The following is a 12,376-nucleotide window of genomic DNA, read 5'->3' on the forward strand; positions in this document are numbered from 1 at the left end:
TCACTGCCATATAAAAATGAATGCATATTTGCAGACGCGTGCTGCTTGACTTCCCCCACCCTTTGTGGCCCGATGGCAGGTTTACACACCTACCTCACACTTCATACTGTACCATCTGTAATGATCTGCAGAGAGGATGCGTTGTTCCATACTGCCTTTCCCTTCCTCTAGCCAGCTCGTTCTCCGCAAAACATTGCCCCCCCCTCTCCAATACAGCTCTATGGACTTAAGACACTCTTATGACCATTTGTAGCAGCGTATTGGTCGCAGTATGGTACCCATTTTAGAAAACGCTTATGTTTATGTCTTCTGAATTTACCAGTTTCGTTCTCTTTAATGGTATAATTCACCGGAACTACACGACTATTCAAACGTCTCATTACTTTGTTAGTAGTCTTTGGCCCAGGGGAGATTGTGATCATCAAGATGATTAATGACTTTGCCATTGATAACCAAAGATCAGTGGTAGTGAATGATACCCCCAGGTGTCATTTGTAAGCACAAACCACCCACAGGTCAACTTTTAAATGAAAGGGTAATGCTATAACACACCCTAGTGGTGATAAGATTGAACTGAAGTGACAGAGGTGAAAATGGCAACCTTGGTTAAATAGTACAATAGCTTGTCTATAGTGTCACCCACAGCCTGAAAGGAGAACTGCTCTTGAAAATCCAACACTACACATTCAGTGGCTTATCCATGTAATTAATAGCATCTACACTGTATGTGTTTTTAAGATTTTCGTATTGCATTATGGCAAAAGTAAACAACATGAAAGAGAACCAACTTCATCATCTTTTTTTAAAATCATAAATATTGGCAGATAAACCAAAACAGAATAATTTGTGTTTTAATAACAAACTGGAATTGAATATTTACAAAATGAACTAATATGATGAGTATTATTAGGTTGTTCCACATTTGACTATTTTCTCTTGATAGGAATCAAAATCATGTAGCCCACACTAAATAGTTTTTAATAAAAATATTGATTAGTTCTCACAGTCTTTATAGTTCCCTCAGTCTTTAGTGTAAAATACCTCACACTTCATACTTTCCCCCAAAACACAATCTCACTGCAAAAAATATATTTTTCGGGAAAATCCAAAATAAAAATTAGTAAACAATCAGGCAATGCAGCCACAGATCTCTACAGAGCCAGTGCATTTGTAACTGTTTTAGCTATTGAAAAGCTTCTTTCTGCCCTCCATTCCAGACATGGACTCCACATTCTTCCGCCAGTCACCTGGGTCCGCTTTCTGTGAAGAGAATGGACAGTCCTTCAAATGTAACCAATTAAGAAAAACATCTTATTTACAATGACGGCCTGGTTGCCATGGTCACGTACAGTATGGATGATCAAACACAACTCAGACACAGCAAACAAGACCAATGAACTCTGTATCTTGATCAACGTCACTTGAATCAAACCTTTACCCAAATGTGATGAATTATTTGGACGAAGTACCCATTAGTACCACGTGTTTGTGTACATCGTACAAAGAAAACACAGTGCCAGCTGAAACAGAGCTGTAAACTATGACATTACCAGAAGCCATTGTATGTTTATTTCTAAACTTCCCAGTCTTACCTCCTCTTCCTTCTTGTCCTTCTTGACTGTCTTCAGGTTGGACTTGAAGTCCGCCTTGGAGCTGAGTTTGGCCTCAGTCAGAGCCCCCAGCATAGCGTCGGCAGACTTCTTGACCCTTTTGAGGTTAGGTCTCTTCCCCCCTTTCAGCTCGTTGATCTTTGCATTCAGGTCCACGAGCTGAGATGTACATACAGCCAAAAGGTTCACTCTCCCGTACCCTTATAAACTAAGCGTGTTGCCATTTAGGGTCTTGGCATTTCAATGAAAATCAAAATGCTTTTATTTGAAAAAGAAATAATTTTGTGGCACTTTTGGAACTTGTAGAATATTGAAATCACCAATAGAAGTCAGCATAAAAATGGTTGTCTTCAACGAAATACACTTTGAGGCACTTTCATAGATCTCAGGTAACTTCAGGTAACTGTCCCAAGACTCATTTAATTTACATGACAAAAAAAACAAACCTCTTTCTCATTCTTGAGCACTTTTGCTTCGATATCATATCGTGCCTCATCCACTGTGTCACATTTCCTGTGCAGTTCCTTACAGAGCTCCTGTGAAGAAAAAAGACTCAGTCATCTATAAACCACCAAAGACTGTTGAGAAAGTACTGTGGGAGGATGCATCAAACAAACTACAAAAGCCACTACTTTAAAATTCCACTCACTCATCAATGAGAAAGGTAGAAGGGTGCTACAATTTTTATTTTGACACGTCTAAACAAAAATGGAGATGCTGTTCTTTACCAACAGCACACCAGGGAATAAGTCCAGACAATGTAAGCTTGGATGGCTACTATCTGCACACCAAACAGCATCTTATTCCCTACTACTTTTGACCAGAGTCAAAGATGTATAAAGATACCATCTTGTTACAATTAAAAAATACTCTAAAGACCAATGTATTAAAATGAAATAGCGAAAACCTTTTCAAGGTACATAATCAAAACACAGCTAATTTAGGTATTGTCGAAATACATTTGCAACTAGACGCCTTCACTACAACAACATTATCAGTAATGGTAACATCTTTATTTTATTTATTTTCTATGATTGTGATATGTGGTTGTTTATCTACCTTAGTTGAATGCACTGACTTTAAATTACTCTGGAGAAGAGTGTCTGCTAAATGAGAAAAATGTAAAAAGAAACAATTGCAAAGCACACTGGGTATTAGTTTTGGCCTTGTTTCGGGGGAGGAGCTCATTAGAATAATTCCCTGCATGCTTTGCAAGTGTTACTTTTTGGACAATTACATATTGATCATTTACCAGACACTTTTATCACACCATAGTGCCAACAGACTTCTGATACCAATGCAGGTTGGCCAAAAAAATTGTGAACCGCTATAAAAAAAACGATATTTTTACAAAAAAAAGTAAAAAAATAAAATAAAAAAAAGCAGGTCTCAAAAGTACTGTATCTTGTTACAAAATACATTGGATTGTAGTTCAGGCCAGTGAAATACAAATGACAAATTTAAATACGGCCCACCTCTGACCAGAGCCATATACCAGAGCCATATACACTCAATAGAAGTGCAAGATGACAATAGAAGTGCGAGATGGCGCCGACAGAGATGGTCGCCTCGCTTCGAGTCCTTAGGAAACACTATATAGGTACTTGAACCTTGGGCCTTAGAGTTATGTTAGTGTACCTGAAGCTCTTGCACAGATAGGCCGGAGAGTTTCAGCGGTGGTACTCTCTCGCTCAAGACGCTTTCCCTCTCTGTCACCTTGTTGCTTTGCTCCTGGACCAGCAAGACCCCAGCTTTCTTCAGCAGTTTTTGCTATAGGGAAACATGGCTGAACAACTTAATGATAAGACAATACAATTGATAGTTCAACTGATGTGCAAAATGTTGTGTTTTCAAGTGTTTTTGGACCTTTACTTCAGTTTTGGTGAACATGATTTTCAAGGCACTTGTATGTTGTTGGTGTTGTTGTTGTTGTGTGTGTACAGATGTAGGATCTTAATTGGATCATTCTTTGGTGCTGAGAATTTTGTGATATACATAAAGTCACTGAAAACCCACACTAGCACACAGTTATATTAACAATATTGCACTTTTCATCCAGCCTACTTTTGTCAAGGTAATAGCCTAACCACCTATCAAGCAACATTATGGACTAAAGCAGGGGTGTCAAACTAATTTTGCCCCGGGGCCCACATTCGGTCTTCAATGAGGTCCGGAGGGACGCACTGAAAATGTGTTATATTTCCTCACCGTCAAAATGTGAACATTTTGGGCCGGATCCAGATTATTTGCTGTGACAATATGCTGTAGGTCAAATTAAGATCCTACATCTGAACATGTGTACGAGTCATATGCAGCCTGCTAAACGTACATGTGCCATCAGTACCGTGAATAAAGTTTATTTTTCACTTCCATACAGGCCGACCTACCTTCAGCAGTAACCTGCGAGTCGCTGAGTACTTTGTCTTTTTCTGGAAGAGAGAGATATGAGACATAACAGGTATATAATAGGCTCATTACAGTCGCTAATGATGTTAGCACATCTTCATATGTAGGTAGGCTCATTCATTACAGTCACTGATGATGTTAGCCTATAGTCATATGTGGTCTCTATTATAGCGGAGCTACAGAGCAAACAACTGCCTGTCTCTGTTGATTAGGATGAGCTGTGGTTCCTAATGTAATATAATGTAATGCTCTGCCACCATATCACCAAGGATTCATTGAAGCACAGTCTTAGAGAGCAAGGGGCTCGTTTCTACTGTGTATGTGGCTTGGTATTGATACCAAATGAGTCCTTCTGTGTTGCTCCAGTGGTCTTGGGATCATTTGGATGATTATCAGTTAGCCTGAGACAAATGGCCTTGTGACACGACAATTGCTCAGCAATTGCTGATAGATTATAATGTCTAACTTGTTAAGTCGCACAAGCTGTTACCAAGATGCCAGTGTGGCTATTCATTAGCATGACATGCTAACTGCCTGCATAGCATACAGTTGAAGTCGGAAGTTTACATACACCTTAGCCAAATACATTTAAACTCAGTTTTTCACTATTCCTGACATTTAATCGTGGAAAAAATGCCCTGTCTTAGGTCAGTTAGGATCTTTATTTTAAGAATGTGAATTGTCAGAATAATAGTAGAGAATGATTTATTACATCTTTCATTTCTTTCATCACATTTCCAGTGCGTCAGAAGTTTACATACACTCAATTAGTATTTGGTAGCATTGCCTTTAAATTGTTTAACTTGGGTCAATTGCTTTTGATTTTCCTGTGATGTCAAGCAAAGAGGTACAGAGCTTGAAGGCAGGCCTTGAAATACACCTCCAATTGACTCAAATGGTGTCAATTAACCTATCAGAAGCTTCTAAAGCCATGACACCATTTTCTGGAATTTTCCAAGCATTTAAAGGCACAGTCACCTTAGTGTATGTAAACTTCTAACCCACTGGAATTGTGATACAGTGAATTATAAGTGAAATAGTCTTTCTGTAAACTATTGTTGGAAAAATGACTTGTGTCATGCACAAAGTAGGTGTCCTGACCGACTTGCCAAAACTATATTTTGTTAACAAGAAATTTGACTAGTGTTTGAAAAACGAGTTTTAATGACTCCAACCTAAGCGCTTGTAAACTTCTGACTTCAACTGTATGTATACAGTATCAAAAGGACTGTTACAAAGGTTTAACTGTGCACAACAAAGCTAAGTAATGAACGAAAGGGCAATTTTAAGATATTAGGCACAACAAAAGGTATGAGGGGGGAAAATATGTCCAGAACTGACTTACCGGTCTTTTTCAACATATTGCAAATCAAACAAACAAACAAACAAATCGAAAGAAGACGTTATTTTCTGTCCCATATTGACAACATTGCCATAGTTGTGTGATTGATTGAAAGGCACAGAGTGTGACAGTTATCGACTCACCCCTCAGACATGGCTGTTCTGGTTTATGAGTACTGCTGGGGAGCCAACATAGTTGTGTGATTGATTGAAAGGCACAGAGTGTGACAGTTACAGACTCACCCCTCAGACATGGCTGTTCTGAGTACTGCTGGGGAGCCAACATAGCTGTGTTTATTGGCAGAACATTCACATCATATGGAATGTTTCAGAGATGTAAGAGTCAATGATTCATACTAGGAACAATTATCACATATGAAAATAATGTAATAGTTTACCATCACACATGTATTAGACTTGTGATTATTATGAGCTACTGGGTGATAATCAAGGTCCCCCACAAGGTCCTCATGTCCTGACTTGGATAAAAGAGGCTGACTTTGGCTCTCTTATTACCCAGAGAACAGGAGTTCACTGTCAAGGGTCCTTGGATGGAATTGTCTGATGATGGAGAACGATGAAGGAGAAAAAGGTTTGAATACTCAAGATCCCTTTTTTAAAAAATTTCTCCTTACATTTTCTCTGCATTTCTCCTCTCCCCTAAAGTGTCTGGTGCTATACCCTTGAGCCATTATCACCTTTGGTGCTAGCGTGAGCTACTGTGCAAGGTGAGATTTTGACAGACCAAGGGCATTGCTGCAGTATCTGCTGCACCAGGCCACCAAATAGCTGAGGTCCATTGAGTAAAAAGGCTGTCTGCTTTAATGTCACCATTGTGACATTACAAGGAAAGATCAAACTTGTGACCTTTCCGGTGGCATGCTGTTCTACTGGTACAGAAGCCTTATTAGCCCCGCGTGTTAAGACAAACCCTCTGGGCTCCTCACACATCACAATAAAGTAGACACACACACACACACACACACACCTCAGGTTGCCCGCTCGCGCCACTGAGTAACGATGGGAGGGGACTCAAAAGCAATGCCCCAATTTACGACCAAGCAAGTCTAACACCAATAAAATAAAAATGTATTATGAGAATTCCTTGTTGTAAATATGGGTGAAGATATGAGGTGTGACCGCTTAAGCATTAACACACTATCCCCAATGAAGTAAACACAAACTGGACACAGCCAACTGCTGGCAACTACTTAATCTATTTTTATCATTAACTTCTAGGAACTCTTCCCTGAAAAGCGAACACATTTCCCTTTTGAACCATGTCAACCCAAATTATATTTTACATGGCAGATTGCTCTAGACAATGGTCTTAACCAAACATGTTAAAATACTTGAAACATTCAAAAGAACTATCTGCTTTTATTGATCTCACATATTTCTCAGAATATTCTTTGTTGTCATAGACTGAGCTGAGACGATCGGATAACTTACCTTTAAAAAGAGAAGCCAATCAGAGAGTGAAAGTGTAGCAGTGATGTCGTGCAGGAAAAATCGGTTTATGATTTTGAATGATTGATTTATGATTTCTGCTGCCTCATGTGAATGGCTCTCTAAAATAGGCCCCTCTGTTACGCCTCCCTAACACACATTGGCCACATTTTGATCATCATGTGTTTGTGTGTGTGTGTGGACCCTGCCCTACCCTGTCCTGTCCTCAACCCTTGACTCACTGCACTGATATAGACATAAAGGGGAAGAATGGAACTTTACTTTGACATGTACTGTAGAAAAGTTATATGAGGGCGGCTCATAGTAATGTATAATGGGTGGCAGGTATCCTAGTGGTTAGAGCGTTGGGCCAGTAACCAAAAGGTTGCTGGATAAAAACCACAAACTGACAAGGTAAAAATCTGTCATTCTGAACAAGGCAGTTAGCCCACTGTTCCTAGGCTGTCATTGTAAAGAAGAATTTGTTCTTAACTGACTTGCCTAGTTAAATTTAAATAAAACATTTCTGGAGCAAAGTTTTAATACGGATTGCACTATACTGTAGTATTTACTGTAATGTTTTTGCAGACATTACTGTAGCATTTACAATAGCATTTTCCTTGTATTATATACTGGAGAAATACAACAAAATGTAATGAAAGCTTTTAAATATTGTTTGCATTCACATCGCATAGTGGTGGGTGGAATGTGGTGGCAGAAGCCTTTCAGAACAGATGGAGGCGTGGCCTGTTTTAGGGTGTGGCTTTCAGTTTGTTCTTTTTGGACACCCGTGAGAGTTAATGTCATTCCAGGTAATTTGGTCTGTTTTTTCTTTTGATTTTTCTTCTACCAATGATCATATGTTCATTGCTAACATTGAGTTTTTAAAAGTGCTCTGTGTCTAATAGATCAAATTACTGTGATACTGAAGCTCTTAATTTATGAGATGGACTGTATTGTAACCAGTTAGTGTCAAAGTCTCATGTGAAGAAATCACCTTGAATTCATTGTTTTGTTACAGAACCAACTGAATATTTTGATTAACAGGAAATGGATTACATTGCCTTGTAACCCAATTGAAGAAATAAGTCATTCCAAAGACAAAAAAAAAGACATGGAAAAAAACGTGTTGTATATACAGTATATATTAGTCTGTATTTATGTTATTTATTAGGTTTAACTAAAGCGGAAAGAACATTGGTAAAATATATATTTTTTTTACAGTGTGTTTAATATTCCCAAGACCAGTTCCAAATACAACACAGTCTTATGATGTTCTCATGGTCAGGTGCGGCAGCTATAAAAGCACATAATTGTTTAACTGAGCATTTTATGGGGCTGTCTGACACTATGATTCAGTGGAGCCGTGCAGCCAGAGGCTCTGGTTTTTACATGAGAACACATTGAGCTCAGTAGCGCAGGCCTAATTACAGGTGGATATTACTCTGGGTAATGTAATGGCCAACTGAGCTACTTACTTTAGTGTAGTGTAGTCTTGGGCCTGGTGGTAGGAAGGATGGCACCCTAGAGGTAACTACTGTATCTCTCTGTTTAGAGACCTGAGTCAAGTTGGTGCCATCCAGCGCACGTGAGAAAATCAGAGGGCGCGTGGACAGGTCATTTCTTGGCATATGACACAGACACGTGTGGTGTGATTATACACCAACACACGCACGCAGGTATGCAGACATGCACATAAATAAGCACTCACAAAACCCACACACACATTGAGCATTGCGCGGGTAGGAATCCACACACACAATGCCCACTGTTCCATGCTCTAAAATAGCAGCCGTTGATTTCACTGCGGTGCAGTGATGCACAGAAACTCGATATGTCTCATGGTGCTGTTTTCCATGAGACTGAGTCAGCGTTCCAAATATCCCCCGATTCCCTACATAGTACACTACTTTTGAACAGGGCCTAAATGCCTAAATGTGCTCAAGTAGTAGTATTCTATGGTCTGCCACATGCCCTTTGTCACACATCTAATTTTAGAGGTTAATCCATCATAAACAGATAGCAAACACTTGGGTCTTACGGCCTTAAACTTGAAGCAGGCAGGAAGGCAGGCAGGCCTGTTTGACTTTTAATTATTAATTAATTGTCGATACCCGTCAGGTGTATTAGGTGACACAGTGGAGGCCTTAACACTACAGATTGGAATGATTTCATGCTCTGTATGTGTGTTACCATCACAATGATCTCCCTGCTGCTTTTGTCGATTGAGAGAATGCCTGTCATTATGATGGGATAGCTCACTACTTAGGAATGGGAATGGCTGATTAATTAAGGCCGATTTCAAGTTTTCATAACAATCAATTTTTTTTTTTTTACACCTTTATTTAATCTTTATTTAACTAGGCAAGTCAGTTAAGAACACATTCTTATCTACAATGACGGCCTAGGAACGAGGCAGAACGACAGATTTTTACCTTGTCAGCTCGGGGGATCCAATCTTGCAACCTTACAGTTGACTAGTCCAACGCTCTAACCACCTGCCTCACGAGGAGCCTGCCTGTTACGCGAATGCAGTAAGCCAAGGTAAGTTGCTAGCTAGCATTAAACTTATCTTATAAAAAACAATCAATCAACGACTGTTGTTGCTCCAATGTGTACCTAACCATAAACATCAATGCCATTCTTAAAATCAATACACAAGTATATATTTTTTAAACCTGCATATTTAGCTAAAATAAATCCAGGTTAGCAGGCAATATTAACCAGGTGAAATTGTGTCACCTCTCTTGCGTTCATTGCACGCAGAGTCAGGGTATATGCAACAGTTCAGGCCGCCTGGCTCTTTGCGAACTAATTTGCCAGAATTTTACGTAATTATGACATAACATTGAAGGTTGTGCAATGTAACAGGAATATTTCGTGATTTTACCGTTCATGTCTTCCATAGAGAATGTCTTGATCTACTTCAAATAAGGTCTGTGTTTCGTGCAGGCTTAAACCGACTCTGCGTTTTGATACCAGTGTAAATCTCACTAGGATAAGGTAACGTTTGTCAAAATATTTTCATATTTTCATGTGGGACAATTACATGGAATTGGCACCAGGGAAAGCAAGGTGTCTTATTTGTGATAAAGATGTAAGCATGGGGTCAGCAACGGCTAAATCAAAAAATACCACCAACCTGTGGAATCACCTTAAGAACACCCATCCAAAAGCCCATATGTATTATATTAAGTTAAAATAAAAGTGTTCATTGGTCATTCAGTATTGGTGCAATTGTCATTATTACAAAAATGTGTATATACACAAATTAAAAAAAATTGGCCGATTAATCGGTATCGGCTTTTTTTTGTCCTCCAATAATCGGTATCCGGCGTTGAAAAATCATAATCGGTCGACCTCTACTACTTATGTCATTTTCGAAACAACTGTGAACTCGGAAATCTCTGTCTTCAGTACGTTCAAGACAACTGGAAACTCGAGTTGCGAGTGGGGAAAATATATGTTTGAACGGTCCTCCAATTCTGAATTCAAAGTCGGAAAGCTCCGACTTTACGACCTGAAGATCACCGATGTCATATTCTGACCTCGTTTTTTATTTTTTTTTAAAGAGTTCCCAGTTGTCTTGAACACACCATTAACCTTGAGGATAATATGAGTCCTCAGGAATTAACTGATGCACACTGAGGTTCCTGCATAATTTCTAGAGCAGGGGTGTCAAACTCATTTCACGGAAGGCTGAGTGTCTGCGAGTTTTTTTTCTCCTTTCAATTAAGATCTAGACAGCCAGGTGAGGCACAGAAGGTTGGTGACACCTTATTTGAGGAGGATGGGCTTGTGGTAATGGCTGGAGTGGAATCAGTGGAACTTTATCAAATACGTGTTTGATGCCATTCCATCCGCTCTGTTCCAGCCAGTATTATGAGCCGTCCTCCCCTCAGCAGCCTTGACTGAGGTGAGGGGAGTTATTTACTAATTAGCGACCATCATCAATCAAGTACAAGGGTGGAGCGAAAACCCGCAGATGCTCGGCCTGCTGTAGAATGAGTTTGACATGTGTTCTAGAGGAAGATGACAATGTATTGCCTACACCATGGGTATTCAACTCTTACCCTACGAGGTCCGGACTCGGCTGGTTTTCTGTTCTACTTGAAAATGAATTGCACTCATCTGGTGTCTCAGGTCTAAGTCAGTCCCTGATTAGAGGCGAACAATGAAAAACGCAGTGGAACTTGCTTCGAGGCCCAGAGTTGAGTTTGGCGGGCCTACACCATACATGTCGTGTTCAATAGGGATGCATACTGCATAAAGGATCTGATCATAACAATGTATATTGAGTAACTATGAACTCTGACATATATCTGCTGAAGTATGACCAACCAAATAAAAGGAGCGGAGTTAAATAATTACTTATTGTGAAGGAAGAGATCTGTGCCATCCGAAAGGGTTCATTCATCAAATCTGAAAACTAAGCAAAATAAGATTTTTTTCCCTATTTGGTTTAATAATGGTAGTTGATACCAGGGTGAAAGCAAATATTGCCCTACAGCCGATCGGTTTGTGCAAATTACCCGCAGTAATAATATAATTTAACAACCCCCTCCACTCCACTCCACCCTCCCTCTGCATACCTTAGACATGAGTAGCGTGGTTCTAATTGGAATTAGATTGGATTTACATAACAGTTTTCCATTAACTGGGTCTCCAACGAGCCTTCACAGATAGTATCAACTGCTCCCCAATGCCCACATTCCTAATAAAACCTGGTGACGTCACTGCTCTGTCTTCTGTATCCAGTCCAGTCAACATCATGGCTTCCTAGGCCTGTGGACAATGGACCCACTTGTACTGAATCAAGTATTTCACTATTATCATCAACAGACAAGAAATGATACAATGGATATTGTTGCTGCTACAGAAGGTCTCCGAGGACAAAACAATTTAAGCTGTGGTACAGGATGATGTTGAGAGATTCATGCATTAGGCCCAAGTCATTTATCGTTCTACTTGACACCATGGTACATAAATAGTTATGTCACTAGTCTCAAGTTGCCATTACTTTGTAGTGTCGGATTTGAAACAGGGTGAGAAAGACAGAAGACCGAAGGTCACATGTCAAGAACCCTGTTTATCATAACAAGTACACACTATTAATCATAAGTATTCGATACAGGTCCTTCTTCATCATCTTCAGGTTCACTGAACAGCTAAAGTAATTCTCAGTCTACACCCCATCATAATATTATTTTGGACTCAATCAATATCTTGAAGTAAATAACCTTTATTTTCCCTTTAGTGTTTTCTCTCCCCTCACTCTTCATCACTTCTGTTCAGTCACAGAGGGGGGCATATTGTTTAACACGGATGAAAGCTCTTGAATGTGGATAGAGAGTTACTGCTCTGCAGGACAATAACCGAGAGGCGACGGCTCGCTGCTATCTTTTGACATACTTTGTACAGAGTTGAAGTATTTTTTTCTGAACTGGGTCAAATTCAAACATACTCTCCGCCTACCACGTCCTGTACTGCCCTGTATCAACAGTGACGGTCTCTCAGACTGACCTAAAAACAACTCCTAAAGGACCCAGCGATTCAAAGACATGAGGCCA

General features: G+C 39.7%; 1 protein-coding gene across 2 annotated transcripts; it reads right to left on the minus strand.

Annotated features, from left to right (window-relative positions):
• Positions 1 to 835: 835 nt before the first annotated feature.
• Positions 836 to 6,927, minus strand: LOC110490255 (troponin I, slow skeletal muscle). Of its 2 annotated transcripts, none has more exons than XM_090200372.1 (6): positions 6,810 to 6,927; positions 3,998 to 5,625; positions 3,249 to 3,380; positions 2,057 to 2,146; positions 1,593 to 1,769; positions 836 to 1,260 (listed from the first exon to the last, which is right to left on the minus strand). In XM_090200372.1, the coding sequence occupies exons 2-6, from the start codon at positions 4,061 to 4,063 to the stop codon at positions 1,180 to 1,182; spliced, it is 546 nt and encodes a 181-aa protein (XP_090056498.1). In that variant the 5' UTR covers positions 4,064 to 5,625; positions 6,810 to 6,927; the 3' UTR covers positions 836 to 1,179. The 2 variants fall into 2 exon arrangements, with proteins under 2 accessions (XP_090056498.1, XP_090056499.1); XM_090200373.1 differs by having other exon boundaries at positions 3,998 to 5,628; positions 6,810 to 6,892.
• Positions 6,928 to 12,376: the final 5,449 nt, after the last annotated feature.

This window comes from Oncorhynchus mykiss, chromosome 15, assembly GCF_057628025.1.
Source record: "Oncorhynchus mykiss isolate SJ-2025 chromosome 15, ASM5762802v1, whole genome shotgun sequence".
In the NCBI taxonomy this organism is placed as follows: Eukaryota; Metazoa; Chordata; class Actinopteri; order Salmoniformes; family Salmonidae; genus Oncorhynchus; species Oncorhynchus mykiss.

What these genes read in the sequence shown, in the direction of transcription:
- LOC110490255 (XM_090200372.1), bottom strand. Translation starts at nt 4,063, where the DNA reads ATGTCTCATATCTCTCTCTTCCAGAAAAAGACAAAGTACTCAGCGACT. An exon ending in CTCGCAGGTTACTGCTGAAG is followed by an intron (nt 3,381 to 3,997) that starts GTAGGTCGGCCT and finishes GTTTCCCTATAG; the next exon opens with CAAAAACTGCTGAAGAAAGC. An exon ending in TATCTGTGCAAGAGCTTCAG is followed by an intron (nt 2,147 to 3,248) that starts GTACACTAACAT and finishes TTTTCTTCACAG; the next exon opens with GAGCTCTGTAAGGAACTGCA.